Source organism: Rhinolophus ferrumequinum, chromosome 20, assembly GCF_004115265.2.
Source record: "Rhinolophus ferrumequinum isolate MPI-CBG mRhiFer1 chromosome 20, mRhiFer1_v1.p, whole genome shotgun sequence".
Lineage (NCBI taxonomy): Eukaryota > Metazoa > Chordata > Mammalia > Chiroptera > Rhinolophidae > Rhinolophus > Rhinolophus ferrumequinum.
In genome coordinates this window covers 28,788,398-28,811,097 of record NC_046303.1, presented here as the reverse complement: position 1 = coordinate 28,811,097, position 22,700 = coordinate 28,788,398, and the positions used below count along the sequence as shown (strand labels likewise).

The 22,700-nt window shown below is 36.4% G+C and overlaps 1 protein-coding gene across 2 annotated transcripts in view; it reads left to right on the top strand.

The window, feature by feature from the left end:
- GLCCI1 (glucocorticoid induced 1) overlaps positions 1–22,378 on the top strand; it is a 95,580-nt gene extending 73,202 nt beyond the window's left edge. For both annotated transcript variants that reach the window (XM_033088050.1, XM_033088051.1), the window contains exons 6-8: positions 4,043–4,253; positions 18,114–18,234; positions 19,423–22,378. In XM_033088050.1, the coding sequence (XP_032943941.1) occupies positions 4,043–4,253; positions 18,114–18,234; positions 19,423–19,774 (684 nt within the window). In that variant the 3' untranslated portion in view covers positions 19,775–22,378. The remainder of the gene's footprint in view (positions 1–4,042; positions 4,254–18,113; positions 18,235–19,422) is intronic.
- Positions 22,379–22,700: the final 322 nt, after the last annotated feature.

Genomic DNA, 22,700 nt, shown 5'->3' with positions numbered 1-22,700 from the left:
ACTTAACATAATATTTTTTTAAGTTTCACCTATGTTTTAACATGTATAAGCACTTCATTCCTATTTATTGTTGTGTATGGGTCAGTTGTGTATGGGTCTTATTTATCCAGTTATCCATTAATGAACATTTAGTATTGTTTCTACTTTTTGGCTATTATGAATAATGCTGCTATGAAATTTATATATGAGTTTTTGTGTGACCACGTTTTCATCTCTCTTGGGTACATACCTAGGAGTGGAATTGCTGGAATGGTAACTGTTTAACCTTTTGAGAAACTGCCTGACTGTTTTCCAAAGTGACTGCACTGCACTATTTTACATCCCCACCAGCAGTTCCAATTTCTCCATCTTCACCAACACTTAAAATTATATTTGTCTCTTTTATTATAGCCATCCTAGTGGTATCTCTTCATGGTGTTGATATGCATTTCCTGATGGCTAATGATATTAAGCATCTTTTGTGCTGTTGGCCATTTGTGTATTTAGATCCTTTGCCCCAATTTAAAATTCGGTTGTCTTTTTTATTATTAAATTGTGAAGTTCTTTATTTTCTATATAAAAGCCCGTTATTAGACATATTACTTGAAAATATCTCCCATTCTTTCGGTTGTCTTTTCACTTTTCACTTTTTTGATATTCTTTGAAGCACAACATGTTTAGTTTTGATAAAGTCTGATTTCTTTTTGTCGTTGCTCTTTGTACTTTTGGTGCCATGTCTAAGAAACCATTGCCTAATCTAAGGTCACAATGATTTATTATTTTGTTTTCTTCTAAGAGTTTTATAATTTTAGCTTTCTCCTATATTTAGGTCTTTAATCCATTTTGAATTAATCAAAAAGACTTTATAAATAACTGTGTCCCAGAAAAGAAATCTGGACACTACTACATGTGAACTATATTTGACCACATTTTAAAGGTATTCTCAATAAAAGAAACCATCAAGTACCCTTTGGCTTAATTATCTCTGATTGTTTTTTTTTTTTGGAACTGAAATTTAATTTATGTCAAATGTGTATCTGATATACACATTATCTAATAATGTATAACCAATTTAGAGTTTAAAAAATCTCAAAGTCCAAAGAGTTTAATTTTATATTTATAAAATAAAAAATAAAAATTTTTTCTATTCTCAGTATTGCTTAGTATATATGAGCATTATTTAGTTTCCTGCATATCCTACCCGCTATGTATATGGTTGCGTGTGTGTGCTAATATATAGTGATTCATCATATGAATGTACCATGATTTAGAAATCCTTTGTTGGTGGGCATTTGTCTTTTTATTGTTGAATTGTAAAAGATTGTTTTCAGTTTTGTTATCACAAGAAGTACTTTAGAAAACATTGCGTACTTTTACAAACAATTTCCTGGCAGTGAAATCGCTGGGTCAAAACATTTGTACATTTTAAATTTTGATAAATATTACTAAAATTACCCTCCCAATGGTTGTGCAATTTTACTCTCCTTAGACATTGCATGTTAAATTTGTATTTTATATTTATTATGCCATAAGGGAACCCTTTGGAAATTACGCCATCTCTTAGCAGTTAACCATTAAAATGTTTCCTTATTTACATAAGTAATATTTAAGAACAGTAATGTAAGAAAGTGAAATTAGTCTAATTTTTGAGGATGAGAAAATCAGTCACATATTTGCTGATTCCTTTAGAACTTAAAAGCAAAGCTATACTAGAATATAAAACTTACAACACTTTTGCTTTTAAATAAGTCATATTCTAATTGCATAGTAGCCATTTCAAAAGAATCCTGGGGTAACCTACACACTTAGAACTAAAATAATAATGTGTAGAATTTTTAGACATATGATTATGTATGCCTCAGAGTTTTAATAAATCAAAATATGACCATTAAGGAATCTGCCAGTAGCTAAAAAAAGGAAATTGTCCTTTAAATATATCAATGTTATAACCCTTTATATTTAACCCATTGTTAATTTATTTAAACATGTAGATTTCTAAAATCTGCTTTGTTATTCTCATTATTCTAAACACCCCCCTCCCCAACAGATCAAAATTTGGTTAAGGAAACTAATATACATTCTCAGTTACAGATTAAGAAATGTGAATACAGAAAGATTGTGTTTATCAAACAGGACAGGAATGAAGGATGACTCTAATTCTTAAATGTTTTCAGCTACAAATTGATACATTTTTCTTTTCCTGATTACCAATATTGACACTTTTATTAAAGTAATATTTTATTGATTTAAATATCTAAGTTTTAAGAAATAACTGTCATGAAGCCCTCAAATATATTTTCCAAAATGATCTTTCTCTATGGGTTGTCCTCAGAACCTTACACATCTTACTTTAAGCATCATACAGTCTTGTCTATAAAAAACTGTGCCAATTATTTATTTGTTCATTCTGAGATTTAGTACAGAGTTGTAATTAAAATCTAAATTTAGTTAAATAAAAGAAAAAAATGCACATAATAAAGTAACATTTTCTTAGCATTTGACCATACTTATATAATATATTCTCTTTACAATAGAGTAGTAATTCATTGTCAGGTTGTAAAGATGGTGTAGTTTTGGTTTGGCAGTATTGCGTAGCTAAATGAAGTTTTTTATTTTAGTGAAGTCACTTAAGTTGTTCATTATAGAAAAAAGGATACACTTTGAATCTTGCCTAATTTTATCTTTATTTTTCTTTGACAGTGTTTCTAAAAGCTTTCAAATGAAAAGCTGAGTAGGAGCAGTAACTAGTGAAAATAACTTGTAAATAAATTAAGAGTATATTGGTTCTTTTTCCTAGCATTACAATCTTGTCTATTAATAACAAAAGTATTTTAAATATATAAAATTTTATTTGTTCACTGCACATAGATGAGGAAAATGGAGTAAGATTTATCTTTACAGCAGAAGCAGAGTAGAAAGAGTTTGTACTGAGGCAGAAGCTTTGATGCCATTTAATTAGCCATGTCACCAGGTGCTCTAAACTATATGTTCCTTATTTGTGAAGATATTAGACTAATGTCTTATCAGGTCCAAAATATATGATTCTGTGATTATAGTTTCTGTTTCTTCTTTTTGCCACTCAGAACAATGCATTGGAACTACCGTGTTTCCCCAAAAATAAGATCTAGCCGGACCATCAGCTCTAATGCGTCTTTTGGAGCAAAAATTAATATAAGATCCAGCCTTATTTTACTATAAGACCCAGTGTTATATTATATTAGTTATATAAGACCCGGTATTATGTTATATTATATTGTATTGTATTGTATTAGAACAATTATTATATTATATTATATTATATTATATTATATTATATTATATTATATTATACCCGGTCCTATATTATAGTAAAGTAAGACCGGGTCTTATACCAATTTTTGCTCCAAAAGACGCATTAGAGCTGATGGTTCAGCTAGGTCTTATTTTTGGGGAAACATGGTAAGCAAAAGTATGAGTAGTTCTTCTCAGTTGGATTCCAAGTTACTAGAATTGTTCTGAGTTATGTTAATATCCTCCATTGAGTACTGATAGAATAAGCCTCTTTGGGGTACCCGGCCTCCAAAATTAAAATAAGAAAGAATGAGCAAACAGAAAGTTTCATACCTGTGCATATGAGATTTCACTTTTCTTATTAGCAAGGCAAAGTGATTTCTTAAGCAGTTCGATGAATTCATTCAGTGGATGTTTATTGAATGTCTGTTATGTGCCAGACACAGTGCTTGGAATTAGGAATACAAGAAACCCTTTAAAAGATGCCCCTGTCCTTGAGGAGTATTATGGGAAGTGCTAACCTATGAATATGGGCAGCTATGGAATTTTTACGACAATTTATCCTTGGTATTTTGAAACCTAACTACTTTGGGATTTGAAAGAAATCTTTCCCTCCAAAAGGTAACATGCAGAAATTACTTTCATACATAAGATGGGTATCTTTATTCTCTGAAGAATCCATTTTGGTGACGATAGTAGTGGACTGTGAAACCAAAGGAAAGGCCATGTGTTTTCTATGTGAGCCGAGAGTATGCGGTGTCATTCACCTGTTCGATGGTTGGTGGTCTTACAGCCCTTGGATATCCCGGACGGCCGGAGAGCCCCGCTCCCCGCTCACTACCGGAGCAGCAGCACTCGCAGCATCGACACGCAGACTCCCTCTGTCCAGGAGCGCAGCAGTAGCTGCAGCAGCCATTCACCCTGTGTGTCTCCCTTTTGTCCCCCGGAATCCCAGGATGGTAGCCCTTGCTCAACAGAAGACCTGCTCTATGATCGTGATAAAGGTAAGAATGAAGCCATCCACTTAGAGGGTTTCTTGTAGGGCCTTGCTCATTATGCTTTCTTTGTCTTAGACCATTGCATCATTTTTTTTTTCTTTTGTTGAATGGTGGGATTGGAAAGGCGTGGTTAATCTAGGTTTATTTATTCATTGGTTTCACATACCCCCTTCTTTGTGACTCTTACAAACATCTTCCATAAAATGTGTCAGAGAAGCACAGCGCATGGTTCTAAGAGCTAATTAATGTACAGCTTCACACTGTATAACACACAGGTTTTTCTTTGGAATTACCCAAAGCTAATAATGATTATGGTAGAGTTAATATTTCTCGTCCTCAAGTTAGGTTTCATACTCAGATTGATTTAGGAGGAAATAATTTCTAAAAATTCTGTTAGAAGAATGAGTATATTTTTAACCAAGTAGATAAAGTTTAATAAGTACCTACAAGACATGAGGGATTATATTATGGTATGTACATGAATTATTAAGTAATTCCCATAAGAGGGCAGAGCCTCTGGGAGTTCTGGTTGCTTCTCAGCCCACACTGTTTTCCCATGTTCTCTTTACCCCGTGTCAGGTACTTGTCTACCAGTGCTCACTCTCTTCTTTCAGTTTCTGGCCACCTCAGACCTAGACACAGAACGGAAAGACTGCCCAGCTTCCACCTTCCTAGCTACTTTCAAGGAAATGCTGAGCGTAGAACACATTTACTGCTTCTCGCTATAGAGAAATACATCGTAGGCAAAAAAAAAAAAGAAAATTTAAATATAAACAAGTTCAAGTTTATAGAAAATTACAGAATTTTCATGATCCTTGTCCTACTTTGACCCCTTAATTTATTTTATTTTGAGGTATTTTTACAGGTAAAATGCCCAGCCCAATGAATGTTTACGTATATATGCTCTCGTGACACAACTGCCTAGATCGAGATACAGAACACTTTTCGACCCCCGCAGGCTCCCTTGGCCCCCGTCCCAGACAGCATCCTTCCCATCTCTACCCGGAAGTAAACACTGTTCCGACTTTTGTCACCATAATCTAGGTTTTCTCTGTTAATTGGGTTTCATAGAAATGGAATGGTACAGTGTGGACTCCTCTGTGTGGCTTCTTTCGTTCATCATTGTGCCTAACTCGCTGCCAACATGTTAAATGGAAGCTCCTTTTGTCTTTGGCTCTTATTTCTGTGGGTGGATCTCGCCAGTTCTCCCCTTTCATTATTGAAAGACTTGTGAGCTCCCTGACTCCATTAAGGTCAGATGGAAGGCACTATCATACCTTAGCATCTCTTTGCCTCTCACCGTAAGTGAGAAGTCTTCATTCTGTGGAATGTCAGCCTAGGGAAGCTTCACTTCACTGAGGCATCCTCCCGGAGCAAGTACCTTTAATCATTCCCAGACAACAGTTTTATTGTGGACGTTTCACAATAAAACAAGAAAACATCTTGTTGGTTGTAGGAATATTTGTTTTGAAGGTAAATTGAAGTGTTAATCGTAACTTGACGACAAAACAGGTCTGTCTGATTCACTCCAAAACCTGTTCTTTGTTATCCCAGTAGAAAAGAAACATGCGTTTCAGGTTGACCACTTTTGCTGCTTTATTAGCACTTGTAGTTGGGTTAAAATGGAAAGTAAAAATAACAGTGATAGTTAGGACTAGGGCAATTAATTCTGGAGTTTTGTTTTTTACTTTCTGAGTTTAATGCTGTGGATAATTGAAAGACGCTGAACCAAGAAGGAAATGTATTAAGAAGATGATAGATGAGTTCCCTTTTGGTTAACGGGGTATGAGATTGTCTTTGGGGCTTCTAACTGACTATATTCCATGAGGCAGATGAACATGTGGTTTCTGCAGTTCAGAAGAGGTACTCACTTAGAGTCTAAGTTTAAAACCGCATATGCTCTTCAGTATCTCTTTTCCTGAAGATTTACAATCCGTTGTATTATGAGAAAGTTTATTCATGTCACTCTCCTGCAAGGTCTTTTGCAGAAAACACTCAAAACCGTGGATTTAAGAGCTTCACTGGCTTTGATACACAAGAATGCAAGAATGGATTTGAGTCCTGTGAAGTTTTGTGCATAAAACTTGCATTAATTTCTAAGAATTCAGTCAATGGTAGCTGCTGCTGTAAAAATAATCATCATTTTAATTATGTGTCAGCTTCCCAGTGCCTTCAGGAAAAATGCAAACTATTTACTTGTTCTCTACAATTTAGCCCAAACTTCCCTCTCTTGTCTGATTTCTGTCAATTATCTAATGATCTGAATTTTGTTCTAGTTTTATTGAGATTTAATTGATGTAAAGCATTGTGTAATTTTAACATGTACAGTGCGATGATTTGCTACATGTATCAATTGTGAAATGTTTACCACAAGGTTGATTAACATCCCTCACCTCTCGTAATTACCATTTTGTTGTTGTTACAGTGAGAACACAAAAGCTCTCCTCTCATAGCAACTTCCAAGTATACAACACAGTATTGTTAATTACAGTCACCACGCTGTACCTTAGATTCCCCAGAACTTACTTATCTTATAACTGAACGTTTGTACCCTTCGACCAACATCTGCCCATTTCCTCAGCCCCTGGCAACCACTATCCTACTAAGATTCCACATATAAGCGAGTACATACAGTGTTTTTCCCTGTCTGACTTATTTTACTTAGCGTAATACCCTCAAGGTTCATCCATGTTGCTGCAAATGGTATGGTTTCCTTCTTTTTTCATGGCTGAGTAATATTTCGTTGTATGTATACACCACATGATCTTTATCCATGCATCTGTCAGTGGACACTTAGGTTGTTTCCATGTCTTGACTATTGTGACTAATGCTGCCATAAACATGGGAATGCAGCTATCATTTTGAGACAGTGTAATAATCTGAATTCTTTCATGTTTTTGTATATTTTCCTCTACACTCTTTCGTTCTTCCAATACTAGACGTCCACCTGCTTAACACGAATGTCTTCTTTTCTTTCTTCTGTTCCTCTTGGTTTTTTGTGTTGTTGTTTTTTTAACATAAAATGAGAACATTGGTTCAGATCATCTCTAAGGCCAGTAGTCTTTTCCTAATAGTTAAAAAATATATTTCTTAGTAAAAGTGGTGATAATATCTACCTTGTAGCATTATTGGGGTTAAATGAGATACGGTAGCAAAGTGCTTAACACAACCCTTGGTACTTAGTAAACACTCGATATATGATGTTAGGTGTGACTAATAGTAATTTTTTTAAAAAAAAGTCTTTATAAATTATGGAAATCTCAGAATCATTTAAGACATTTTTCTCTGTTTTCTACAAGACTACCTACAAGTTTCAGGTTTCAGACCTCATGACTTGAATTTTTTAACAGATCTTCCATATTTAGCTTTGAAACATTACTTTGTGCTAAAGATCAAGTTGATGTTACTGTTCCCTGGAAAAATGTGTGACCTATTAAAATTTTAAGTTTCAAATTTCTCAAACAAATCAACTACCATCTTTGTGAAGAGAAAATTTAACCTATCTCTTTTATATATGTATACAAGTATATACACACATATATATGTATTTCAGGATCAAGAGTTGTGGTTTATGTTTTTCAGCTGAATTAATACTTGTAGTTTATTCAGGAAACATTTGTTGAACGTTACTGTATGTCAGGAACTCTACTCGAAAGTCGAGAAATAGAAATGGATAAGATGTGCTATCTGTTCATAAGGATTTTGTAGTCTAATCGGGAGTAATAGTAATGTAAATAAATAATACACTATTACACAAGTATGTTCTGAATACTAAAGGTACAAAAGAGGAAGCTGTCAGTTTTATAGTTTCTGAAACTTACATGCATTATATCATTCACGCTATACAATAGTCTCTGACTCATTGTTTTTCTATGTACAGTCTAAATTCTGGTTGTTGTTTTTTTGTTTTGTTTTGTTTTTAAAGATTCTAATCCTATCCTATAACTTTCATTTTTCCACAATAAAGCATAAATTGATCTTTTGTTTCTTTGAATTTCCAGGAAAGAAAAAAGTAGAAGTTATAGATTTATAACAGGTTTGAAAAAAAGTAGAAGTTATAGATTTATAACAGGTTTGAAAAAAAGTAGAAGTTATAGATTTATTTAACAGGTTTGTGTCATTTAACTATGACAACAGAGTGGATACTGTAATTTTGCAGTCAACTGGGATCGATTTGGAGCAGCACCTCCGTATTCTGCAGTTGCTGTAGAGAAGTTGTTTTGTGGTGGAATAGCTAGTTCAGACGCGTTAGGTGCCCAGTAGACATGAGCAGGAGGAGAGAGGGCCATTGTGAGGGGATGCTCTAATGAGAGACTCGCTAGAGAGTTGATTATTCTTCTAGCACTCGTCTTTTAAACATTTATTCTTTTCCTGACTTCGCTCACATTATTGCTGCCTATTTCTCACATCCGTTCTTCTCTTTGAATCACGTGTAGTTAGAGGCCTCTCAAAGACTTTTAGTTGATTAGCCTATTGGTTTTTTCCTTTGGCTATTTCAGTTGCAATGCCAGGACAAAAACACTCTATTAGAAAGGTCCAGCCGTTAAGAGACTGTTTTCAGGTTTTGGTTTTTTGTGGGGTTTTTTTGCCCATTTTTTCCAGTGACCAAAAGACTGATGGCATCCATTCTGGTCACGTGTAAAGTTGCCGGGTTAACTATCCTAGCAATAGCCACTGATCCTACATTATGGTCTCTGTGGAGAATTCGGGGGCCCAGAACGAGAGCTCTCATCTTGACATCCTCAGAATATACCCTAAGAGTTTGCCTAAATTCTTCGACATTATTATGCCCAAAATGGAAGGGAGAAAAATAGTCACTTATATAACACAGATGGCAGCGTCAAAGTATCAGTTCTTTTTAGCAGCTCTGCCAGTGTTCCTTGATGGTAGCCAAACTGGTGCTGGGCAAGCCACAGAATCTAGACTTCAGTCTGCTACTTACAGTTGATCCTTTGGCACAGTTCACGTAGGCCGTTATAAAATTCTGCAATTTTGCAAGACAGACTGGAAACATTGATTATTCTAATCATGAAGTCAACTCAACCATTCTACTCAGGCCAACTACTGAGAGTTGTATTCCAAGAGTCCATAAGTCGGTTACTTGGAACTTAAACTATATTTTCTCACAGGAACAATGTATGTTATGTGGATGGAGTTTCCCAAGGCCAATGCATAAAAGTCTATTTAACTCATACTGTGATTTAGCTCATAAATATTAATATTTCTAAACTTTGAGTGTTGGGACTAAGCAGCCCTTAGTTGCAGGAAAGAAAAAAGTGTATTATCTTTTTCAAGGTCTAGAGCTGACCCTAGGCAGACTTTTGAAAGAGACTCTTTCTGACATCTTATTTCTTTCTACATACAATTTAACTCTATTACCATTTATCTCTAGGACTCCATTTCTTCATTTTTGACCTCTGTCCTTACCATACTTAAACCCTCTATCTTGCAGGTAGCCTAATCAGCCAAGATTTTGTAGCACTTTTTTGTGGTTTATATTGTGAAAATAGGTATGTTGGATATACTTCTTTTAGCCACCATACCAAATCTCTGCCTTTGAGCCTAAATCTGTTTCTCTATCAAATGATTCTCCCTATATGGTTCTAGGATAGTTATCATCCTAAAAGAACCTCTTGGAGGTAGAATTACAAGGAGTATTGAGATACATAGTTCCACCAAAGGACTTATCCCACAGGTTAAAACTAATCTGTTCTAAAGCAATGAAAGAAGAAATAAAACAAACTCATAGACACAGACAACAATGTGGTGGTTATCAGAGGGAAGAAGGGAGAAGTGGAGGTAGAAGAGGGTAAAGGTGATCAAATATATGGTGGTGGAAGAACTGACTGTGGGTGGTGAACACACAATGCAATATACAGATGATGTATTAATTGAATTGCACACTTGAAACCTACATAATTTTATTCACCGATGTCACCCCAGTCAATCAATCAATATTAGCTGCTGTTTGAAACAAACTAATCTGTTCTAGAATTATGTCTCTAAGGTCATTTTTCCTGTTTATTACATCTAAAAATTACATGTATTCCTATTTTGACAGCTCATAAGAAACACCCAGTAAATGCCTTGTTTCCTCTCTTTCGGAAAATGTTCACAATTGTACTAATGGCAGATGCTGTGCTAGGCTATCTGGATGAGTTACTATTCATAATTTAAAGCTAATTAAGTACACAACTCAGTCCTAGCAGTTAACAACCCAGAGACTAAAATAGAAGCAAACCAAAATTTTTTAACGTGCCTAAATATAACTTTCACTTAATCTCCTAGTATCTATTTACCAGAATGGAAGCTTCAGCAAGAGTAGGTAACTGTGTCTTACTTGTTGCTTTATCCTTAGCAAATAGAGTAGTACCTAGCATGGAGTGGTGCTTAGTGGAGATTCTTGGAGTAATCCTTTAAAACCTTTCTTCATGGCATGTACATTTTTTTTAAGATATATTTTTATAGTTGAAAATGTTAGTGTCTTCTTCTTTAAGTTGTTAAATTATATGTTAGGTTTTTGAATGTTCAGGAAGAGTGTAATAATCTCTCTCTCTTCCCCCATCACCACCAAAAAAAGAGACGATACAAGAGTAGCCAAGCTAAGATTAGTGATAGGCCTTTCAAAGAAGCCATGGAGTTCAAGTTTCCTGTTGAAATTAGGGGAAAGGAAGTAACTTTGCTAAAACCCGTCTCATCGTCTACTCTAATCATAACTAGGGAGAAAATAGGGTTATCAATCAGGCTAGAAGAAAAGGGGATCTGTTGAATTTTTTCTCCCCATTATCTTTTGTATTGCTCTAAGAAGAAATACTGATGCACCCCTTACACTGTGCCTCTGTGACTCTAACAGAAGGCAGACCCAATGCAGCTGTTACCTGAGCTGTAAGACTTTAGTTAGAAGCATGGAATGTTAGATTGGGAATAACTTGATCATCTAGTCACCTCCTCACATATCTAACGAGGACACTAGAGTTGAGATAGATGAAAACTTAGGCTCATAGCATAACGGTAATGAACTCTGACTCGGGTGCAGCCAGGTTGAATCCCTGTTCTGCCACTTACTAATTATGTGTCCTTGGGCACGTTACTCAACCTCTTGGAGCTCAATTTTCCTCACCTGTAAATTAGGGATAATGATGGTACCTGCCTCATAGGATTGTTATGACGACTAAGTGTGCTCAGGTAATTTTATCTTTGTTATCTCCTGTAACATTACTACAATCCTATGAGTAGGGACTTGGTTATTATTTTAAGAATGGGGTATCTTCTTAGAGAAGCCTCATCTTCTCTAATGAGGCTTAGAGAAATGAAGTAACTTCCCTAAGTTCTGTGCAGCCCAGACACCAACAAGGATCTTCTGGAAGAACTTCACGCTACTTGCTGCCTTTGCAGGAGGAACAGCCTTGATTCGGCCATTCAGCTGTGAAAGGGCCTGGTGTGTAGCGAACAGTAAGAAATTGTGTAGCTGGAGCATAGGTGTGAATGGTGGGGAGTAGAAAGCAGTGAGAGTAGAGAGGTAGAAAGGCCACTATTTTATAAAGGGCCTCGTAGACCTTGCTACGAGAAATGAAGAGCCAAGCAAAGGTCTTTTGTCAGCTAACGGACATGACCAGCTTTATCTTTAAGGACCATAACTCAGGTGAAACTGCAGACATGGAGGGAGACAGCAGGAGGACAAGATAAGGTGCTGTTTCAGGAATCTAGTCCTGTAGTCTCCAAACTTGCTTTATTACACACCTTTTTCAGCAGATTTTAATCTGTACCCTTAATATAAATTCATATTATTTCTAAATTATATGTGTGTGTAATTCTGTCCACAAACTAAATATGTGCCAGTAAAGCTACCTTCCTTATTTTTAAAGATAGAAAGTACATGTGTATTAATGTCCTAATATTTTCTTTAATATTTTCTTCCTGCGTGTCAGCAGATTGTGTTGTGCACCTCAGTTGGGAAAACATCAGGGGTGGGCCAGGGATGCGAAAGGGTAGCACCGGGCTGAGGAACTGGAGACGCAGCAGCACGTGAGGGCTGATTAAATGTACGAGGTGAGGGAGGAACAGGGAGAAGAGGATGAAGGCTAAGTTCTAAGAAAGTTCTAGCTTGGGAGATGTGGAAGTTAACCACCATTAATAAGGAAGGCAGTGCATATCAGAGAAGCAACGGGCTTTTAGGCAACTGGAATGATAAGCTTAGAGTTCCGTGTTGCTTTCTCCCTGAAGATGTTAAAGGACCATTTCCTTTTAGCAAGAATTGGGGGGGGGGGGAAGGAAATACCGAGTTTTACCTAATACAAGGCAGTTATAACAGTTTGCTTTGCCTTCTATTTTGCATATAGCTAGGCACTCCATAAGTATCTAAATGAGCGTTTAAAATTACAGTGAAACTTCTATTGGAAGTGTTCATTTTTCTTCCCCCCTGTAGGACGCTTTAGGAGCATTTTAATATGAAGAGTGTTTTTCAAACGGTTTTTGAAAACGGATGTCCCTGGAAATGTTTCCATTTAAAAAGTTCAAGAACATGAAAAAATAAGATTGTATCAGGACAATTTGCCTGCAATCCTTATTTACATTGCTTTCAAGATGTAAAAGATTCTGTATAATCTGAAATTTGTTTTCAGCTTGGTTTTTACCATTGCGATTTATAAGAGTCATGATTTCAGTCTATAAATTGGTTGGAGGACAATCTTCAGTAAAGTGATTTGCTTTCATTTTTACCTGCCATATCAGAGAGTCAGATTCTGAGTACTTAAGGCACCAACAAGCCCATGTCAGATGTGGAGACAGGAATAAGCAGTGTTGTTTTGCATATCAGGATTATGTTTGTGGGAAAAGCATTGTACTTATGGTGAGTATACAGAAACAATGGAAGAACTGTCATTTGTCTGCTGAATTTATAAATTGGTGTAAATTCAGTGTGAATACTTATAAAATGACAAGTGATTAAAATATAAAACACCTCCCACATGTGACAAATATTTAATTAATGGGCCTAACATTTGGAATCTAAGTTAAGTCCCAGTTATTCAAATTGCAGTCTTACTTGAAACAAAGTTCAAAACTATAAGTAGCAAAGGTTGATATTATTTTTTTATCCTCCTTACCCTTTGTTGAGTGCTGGTTTAAGGGAGATCTTAGCTATAACTAATGTCTTGGTTGACTTGGAAATTTCAGGGAAACCTTAGAGACTGTTTTTAAAAGCCTAATGTTTTCCTTACCTGTTTACAATCTGGTCTTAAGAGTTAATTAAAAATGCAGGCTTTTCAATAGATTGGTAATGCCAACTGTTCCAAAAGTTTGTTGCCAAGAAATGCTATACAATTATAGTCTGTGTGTCTCTTGATGTCATTAGGCCATCAGACCACACTACAGCTGATAATTTTATTTCCTGAAGTAAAAGAAGTAACTTCAATAGCAGACTAGTAATTCTGTTTAGATCCTATTTAGTCAATCATATTTCTAGTCTAACTCTATTGGCTAACTACTAATTATGCCCTTCATATGTCACTGAGTATAGCGTTGGAGTGTTGGTTAACCCTGTGCTCACTTTCCCAGCCTGTTATTCTATCTGTGAGAGATAGAATAAGAATTACATTCTATTGGTGATTGGTGCACTTGTTATAAAAAATATTTTCTTTGTAGAGGAATCTATAGAATCTGCATGCCTTGGGCACTGGTTTTCCTTTCAGTATGATCTCTATGTGCCGAAGGGTGCCATCGTGAACTGGCAGAGTTCATGCTAGTAGTCATGAACGGGAAAATCTGGTACTCCAAATATTGCTCTGCTTTCCCACCAGACACAAAATCTTCCCTTTATGTATTTGACTAAAGTTAGAGTGTGCAGATCTATTAGAAATGACATTTCTGTTATTCTCTTCTGCCAAGAGAGAGTGGAATAGGCATTTAATTTCTGAATGCTTTTTTAATTTGCAAATTAGGAATGATGTGTCTGCTATTATAGTAATATGTGTGGAGACCTTTCTGTGTTTCAGACTAATCCTTTTACACACATTTTTCATAGCTAGGATATCAGTAGTTATTCCCATTTTACAGATCAGGAAACAAAGGGATCGTCGTTTTCCTAGATCCTGCAGTCAGGCCTAGGTAGAAGTAGAAGTCAGGTGGTCTGACTCCAAACCAGTGCTTTCACCTTTTCATGTTTGGTTCTCAAATTTGTCTGTACTTCGGAAACATTTGAGAGCTTTACCAGAAAAGGGGAGCACATGACTGGGCAGCGCCCCAGACGAAAATCAGAATCTCTTAGGGAGGAGGTCTGGATGTTGGTATTTATTGGTATTTTTTAAACATCTTCTGATGACTATAAAATAATGTGAAACCAGAGTTAAGAACCACTTCTCTGTAATTATATTACTTGTTTTGAAATTAATTTCACTTAATTTGGTAAAGTAATCTGGTAGTAGGAGATAAAGCACGTCTAAAGACTTAGGACTAGAATAGAACCATGGCAAAGATTTTACATATCTGTCCACATAAATAAACCAACTTAATATATATGACTTTTTTATACCGGAATTGTGAGTCATACAACTTAACATATCAGAAATAATGAAAGCCATTTATAAAGAGAAATTCAGAAAACTTAAACTCTAAAAGTACACGTAGTTTAATGAATATTTTTTCTACATGGAATTCCAAACTTTAGTAATATCTCTAATTTTTCCAAGCTTTCGTTCATTATCATGTGTTTAAATATATTTTACAAACTACTTGTGTTTTGATGGTAAATATGGTACACATGCATAAGTATGATCTGTTATAATAAAATAGCCAATAAAATGTTTCCATACTCTTGATTTTCAGAGTTGGGGGATTCTGTTTTATAAATATAGATGAGACCATTATGACTACAGACAGCTATATAGTCATTTTCGTTGCATTTAATTTTAGTATTGACATTGGCTATGATTTTATAAGAACATAAAATAACATTTCACTTAATCTCAACTACATGTCTAGTTATTTCCTACTGTGGGATAACAGAATGAACGAGAAAATTTATCATACTTGTGAACAGAAGGGATTGAATTAAGATTACCATGAGACTTTTCATCTTGAATCTCCTGAGCAGGCGTGCTCACCTCACATTTACAATTTTCTGTTACTGAAATGTGGTTGTTAAATTCAACAAAGAGTTCTAAATGAATGTTAGAAATCCAAGTCTGTAAGGGGTAGAATAGGTTGTTCATTGTGGGTATGTGGGTTGTTTTTAAAGCATGCCATTTTGTAAAGGATAAAAAAAGCTACAGTGTTCCCTTTTTGTATGTTAGAACCATTAAAAGAAATCACAGAATTTTAGAGTTAGAAGTGGCAATTCTTTTAGTTACGTAGAAACTCAGAGAGACAGTTGAAAGGTTTTTACAACTAGTAACAGAGCTGAAACCACAGGCGAGGTATCTCCATTCTCTTTCTCTTTGCACTCTCAGATTACGTACTTACCTGAGGAAAAAACTCCAGATTGAACAAATCTGTTGATGGTTCCAATTTTTTTCTTTCAAGCTTTATTTTTCCAGACCACTAAGCATTAAATGTGTACATTTATTAGTGTGTGTGTGAGTGTGTGTGTGTCTGTGTGTGTTTTGTAGAAAAATTTTAGAACTTAGAAAGATTTCAGGAAGGAAAGACATTTAATTCATTGTAGATTGTTAATAGGAAAATAATCAGCTTTGTATGTGATCCATCTCACATCTAACTTTCAATTCGAGGAAAGTCTCTTGAAATCATCAGTAAAGTTAGGAGAGGACTCATGTGGGTAGGCCTCATGATGTAGTAAGAAGTAGAACACAGAAGATTGTAACTGTGGCCACATGATAATAGGGGGATCCTTGATAACTGACATGGTCACGCCCCAGCTGATGGCAGAAAAAGCTCGTGAAAAGCCTCGAGCCCCCGGTGTTAGGCCTCTTTTGCACACCGTGGGGCTGTGCGTGACCAGCAGTAATCTCCATGGAGGCATCACATGTAGTATCTGCATCCTCATGTATTTCCTCTGCATGGCTTGTTGCTATTTGGGGAGCAAAGCAAGGTCAAGCTGTGTTTTTGGTATTACACCAAGTTCCAGGGTTCATTCTCACCAGTTTTTGATTGTGGAACAGTCTTCTTGGTCTAGCGTAGCTCAACTAGAGAGCGGCAAATGCAGACTCCAGTCAGGTTAAGGAAGCTTTACATCTACCTGAGAGAGAAAATCATATCCTCCTTGCCCTCCACCTTTGTCTCAGCAATACAGTGTAAGTGTTGACCCTGAGAGAGTCCTCAAATCTGAGTGGTATGTGAAGAAACCAAACTTAATTCTAACACTTAATTCTTTCCAAGAGAGTGTGCATAACCTATAGGGACATGCATAAACAGTAACGATGGGGAAACTGTGGTTTTCTAGGTTTCTCAATAGTGTAGCCTTGTTATTTTGCAGGCTGTGATTTCCCAGCCAGAGATACAATCATATTCAAATAGAAGCACACATCTGCGTTCCCAAGACTAACATAGAAGCTCTTTGAATCATTCACCAAATACACTATAAGTGTGCCTCAGGGGTCTGCTTTCTAAACATGCACTATACTTTGTTAATAGTGATAAAAAAAAAAAATTCCTGTTACTCAGATTCTGAGTCTCAGACTATGTTCTGTATCCTAATCTAAAACAGCTTATCAAAATTGTGACAAATGTATTAGGTTGGTGCAAAAGTAATTGCAGTTTTTGCAATTATTTTTAACCTTTTAAACCACAGTTACTTCTGCACCAACTTAATAATTATGGCACAAATGTCGTCTTTCAAAATATGTATGAAAATGATACATTTCAATAGATCATGCACTTCATAAGTTATATAAATGTCTAATCACTATGTGGTACACTTGAAACTAATATAATATTGTATGTCAACTATAATTGAAAAATAAAACAATTATTTTTAAAAAGATCATGTGCTTAGTATTTTAGCAGTGGGGATTGGTTTGCATTAAGTCAGAATTTGTTTAAATAGAACTATTGTATTTATACAGCTATGTTACTGACTTTACAGCTTGGCATCTTACAGAGATAATGACACATTTTGGTGGATTTGAATTTCTACCAAACTCAAATTTCCACCAAATTTGCCAGGTAGGAAAGGGAGAAATTGCATATAAGTTTTGTGGCTTTTCATGAATAGACCATTTTCTTTTTTGTCAAAAATAGGAAGAAAACATGTTAGGTAGAAATGCTCTTAGATTTCTCATGCTTTCAGTAACAAACAATACAAATTATGCTGAAAAAGTCCTTTTATACAGGCATTTTCAAGGCAAAATTCTGAGCAAATTGCCTTTTTCATAGTGGGCTGAGAAAAAAGACATTATGTGTTATAAACCTTTTTCCCTGTATACACGTTATTCATGATGTTTAGTAAAAATAACATTTCTGAGAAATTTTGTAATGAAGATTATTCCACATAGTAAAATTTTCAATTACATTGGACAGTGAGAATCACATAGAGAACCCTATGTTAAAATCTCTTATAATTTTTCTGCATAATTTATACATATTACACCATTCATTTACATTTTTGAAATACATAATAATGTATTTGTTTTCAGCATTACAGCTCTACTTCATTCAAAATGCAGTTTTCTGGACCAAAAAATACTGTCCTTTCATGTTCTGTAGTGTGGCAGATTACTGTTGCACTGAAGCTTTTATTTACAAGAAATGTACTACACAAGGGTGTTAGAAATAGCTTTTCAATAAAGGAAGCTCTGTGGTGGAAGCAGAGGGGCAGTAGTGGATCAAGTGTGCAAAAGGCTGCTTGTTTGGAAATCAAATTTAATTTAAAAGAGCTTTCAATCACTAGTTAATATAACTGCTTTAAATTTACAGACAGTGGGAGTAGCTCACCGTTGCCCAAGTATGCTTCATCTCCCAAACCAAACAACAGCTACATGTTCAAACGGGAGCCCCCAGAGGGATGTGAGCGAGTGAAGGTCTTTGAGGAAATGGCGTAAGTAATGTCTTTTCTATCAGCTGGGATCTGCAAAGCTGTAAAGCTTTTTACCGAGACCAAGTTGATTACAGATGAATCAACTACTCCATCCAGCTGATAATGTGTTTCAAAATTCTGAAAAGAGAATTGAATAGGGCAAAAGAGATCTTACGAAAGGAGAACTGGAGTCTCTATACTGGAAAAATGTGAGCTAATACAAAAGAACCTTGGAAATTCATCCTTACTAGCTAAAAGATCTATTTTTAGTCATGAAGACATTTCCCTTCCAAGGCCAGATTAGTACAGATGGCTAACACCATGACAGGTAGCGGCAGAGTTAATGTCCACGTGCAGCTGGCCCAAGGACAGCGACTCCACAGCCGGAGGGAAACCAGTCTTCTTCCCTGTAGACACATCTAGCGTGTGTATTCATTGAATTTAGACTTTCTGTTCACAGATTTTTTTTTCTTTTTCTTTTTGAAATTTCAGTATGTATAAATTAGAAATTAAAAAAAAGAGGATCGTGCTGTAAATACTTGGTGGAATAGCACCAAAAAAAAAAAACAAAACTTGTGGCTCCTAGGCTCACCCATCCCTTTGCTGCAGGACAGGTGCCTAGTGGAGGCCGCCGTCCTCGCAGCCTAGCTGGGGACAGAGCCTGTCCTGCAGAAGCTGATGGCTTAGTGCCTGGGAGTGGGAGGAGAGGAAGGGCTTGTGGGCCCTGCTCTGCTGGCCTGACTGGCTCTTCCAGAAACAACTGAAACTTTTTTTTTTCCCTGATCTGTGTTAGAAGGATATATAGAGATGCAGAAAAAGGAGGAAATGCTCAAAACCAAATATATGATGGGGTAATCCCTCTCCCAATATACTTTTTCTTCATGCAAAAGGTCATTCTAACCTTGCATAATCTTCAGCTATAAAGTAAGAGGTGTTTCCACATTCCCAAATGATGGAAAGCAAACTAACGACCTCTGAAAAACTGTGCGCAGCCTTTTTAGCAATCCTTTCATCTGAAATCTCACTTCAGTGCTGTGTACATCAGTAGTCTGCCAGCTGACTTGTGCTATGGAAGATGTTTATCCCTCTGTGTACACTGAACTCATTCCCTGCCATTCACATTTTAGCTGTTTTAGAGAACTCCACTTAATTTAGAAAGTGCTTACCTTTTTTAGTGATTGTAACCCTCCTTTTGTTTCATGGTTTTAGGTCTCGTCAGCCTGTCTCAGCCCCTCTCTTTTCATGTCCTGACAAAAACAAGGTTAATTTCATCCCAACCGGATCAGCTTTCTGTCCTGTAAAACTCCTAGGCCCTCTCTTACCTGCCTCCGACTTGATGCTCAAGAACGCTCCTAACTCGGGCCAGAGCTCAGCCCTGGCCACCCTGACCGTTGAGCAGCTCTCGTCCCGGGTTTCCTTCACGTCGCTCTCTGATGACACCAGCACGGCTGGCGCCACGGAGGCTTCTGTCCAGCAGCCGTCCCAGCCGCCACCACCACCGCTCCTGCAGGAACTGCAGAGTGAAGAACACATCTCTGCTCAGAACTATGTGATCATCTGAGGCAGAGGGGGAGCTGGCCTCTCCCCTGCATCCCATGGGGCAGGGACTAGCCCTCAGACATCCATGTGCATGGAGTGACAGACTTTCCAAACACCACCACCGACGACAAACTCCTTATCAGCGTCATAACGTATCTCTTAGCTGATCTTGGCAGGGACGGAACTCCTAGTCAGCAGGTTTTGTGGAAGGCAGCAATGCTTGCAAAGTATGCGTGTGTGTCATTCATCATTTTAAGTGGAGACTATGCATTTCATAGTATGTTTGACAGAGTCGTCCCGTGTCCTGTGTTTTGTTCCAAATTCTTCAGTAAAATAAGCTCTATTATCAAAAAGTTGCCTGTCTCAATAGAAAATGTCTTGCTGTGTTTTGTCCTATGGAAAATACTGTACTTCAGGATTATGTTTACAATTGATCCAGGTGTTTGTTTCTAACTTCCGTACTACATACAATGCAAAAAAATAAAATAGAATGAATGGCCACAACAGTTGCACAGTGCCCACCCTATGGCCTCGCTTCAGGTACTTCAGGTGAAGTCTAAACTCAGGTAACTTGGAATGTATATCATATCGGGATATTAAATATTTCACAGCTAAAAAGCTAAAGAGGGAACATCACTCTTTTTGCCTTTCCTTATTTTACGCATTTCCCTTTCCTCATCACATTCCACATTCTTAGAATAAGAAGTGCATTCAACCCTAGGAGAATGATAATCCTGGACATGGGGGAACATGAGAAGAACCAGCAAATCTGTGGTGTCTGACATCGTTGTTGTCATGTGGTTACAAGTAAAACAACTGCTATATTCACCATTTCAATATGTGTCAACATGGCTTTTTTTTTTTTTAACAAGTTCAGGTGTTGCTCAGTTAATGACTGTTCCATGTCACAAATAAAGTGTCCAGTACTAGACTGTACATAAACATTCCACATTATGTGTGATGTTTGTGAGGGAATTTAAAGACAAGAATGTCTAGGTTTAAATTCAGAACAAGTGAAGTTTCACAGGGGATGATTGAGATTTTTGTGTTACTGTTGGCCTTCAAGGTCATGAAATGCTACTGTTTTCTCTAAAGGCATATTAATGTTTAGTTTCTCTGTTGGAAATTCTTTCAGTTGCAGGTTGGAAAATGACATGCTTTTGGTTATTGCTTTCTTCAAGCAGTTTAGGTGCACGAGTTGCGTTCACGTAGAGAGAGAATGATGTGAGTCTTAGAATCAACGCAACACAAGTAGGCAGGTTATTTGGTGACTTACAAAAGCAGTAGTTTGAAGCTGTCTCATTTAAGCCTCTCATAATACTATGAATAGTGCTGTTAGTGTTTTGGATGTGCAGAGTAGAGCATACACCCAAGTAAATAGCCTTGAACTTGTGGACTTGACCTAATGTATCGACAGCGTGTGAAGAGAGTCCTAGATACTCCTGATTCGTCAGGGGAGGAACCTGACTTTCAGATGTTGTTTTCTACAGCACAAAGAGAGTATCCAAAAGCAAAGGGAAGTTTTTGTATTTTTATTACATTGTTTTCAGGTTCAATAAAACAAGAGTTGTTTCCATCTGCACCTAAAGTGTATGGCACAATTTTCTTAAGAATTAGGGGAACGAGGTGCCTACAGCTACAGGAACGTTTCAGTTCCCTTCAGTTATTCCTGGGTTTTTCTTTATTTTCTAAGGAGGTTGAAGAAGGAAGAAGTGATAAAGATGAAAGCAACACCATTGATTTTTTTTTTAAAGAAATGGCATATATATATATATATATATATATATATATATATATATATATGTATGTTTGTGTGAGTGTGTGTGTGTGTATTCTATGTATTATTTTGTCATGATCCCAGTTATCTTCCCACCAAAGTGTGCAGTAATATTCTCTCCTGAAGGTGCATTCTGGCTCCTTTTAATTAGTCAGTGTTACATAGTAGGAGACTGTCATGGAAAAAGACTCAGTTTACTTTTGCCATTTTCACAGGGGAACCTTTTAAAACAATCTCTTCAGCAGCAGACACCTTTAACCCTAATAATCTCAGGCCTTGATGAAAATACTATATTTTGTAGGTTATGGTTAAAGGAAGAAAATTATTCTGTAAGATAAATATGAGCTCCATTAACTTCTGATATCTGATTTAGCATTACATGATGTGTTGATCTTATGCTCTGCTTTTGTCCAAATAAGATGCAATAGTATCAATATCAATTTCTGAAAGATGGACCGAATATGCTTTTTTGGTGATGAATTCTGATGTACAATATTTATGGTGACATGTGCTTTTATTTTCTCATGAGAAGTTGAATATTAATTGTGTTGTACATTTGTTCGTAGAATATATTAAAATTTGAACCAAATGTGTTAAAAGCTTATGCTTTGCCATGTAAATTTCCCAGAAGTTGTTGAGCTCAAATGTATCCTACATCCAGCTGTAGAAATTTGTCGGAAATTGTTTAAATTTTGTATATAGTGGTACTGTTTCATTCTAGCCACTGCGCTGAACAGTATTCGAGACAGCATACAATATGGCTTTACACAAGGAAATGTGTGGCTTTCGTTTTGTATTTTTTTCAGTATAGAAGTTCCTGTGTCTTATTTAAATAAAGTTATTAGTAAAACTGGAATAGTTGACATGTTTTTGGAAAGACCGGATGGTTAGCCTCTTACCTGACAGAAATGAATGCAGCTCCAGGTAATGGCAGTATTCACTGCTCAGTGAGCTCCTGACCTGCATCGCGGGGGCGGTAGGGAGTCTGACGGGATCAGATTTCCACAGCTTGGTTTCCTCTTGACATTTAATTTACACACTTTCCATCACGAGGTAAGAAGCTAGATGTCTAAAGTTCCCAGGTCTTTGTACTGCTCCCAAATATGAGCACCTTAAAAAGAGAAAACATTGTCCCCATGTCATTTTTTTATACCTAGGAATTATTTGTGGA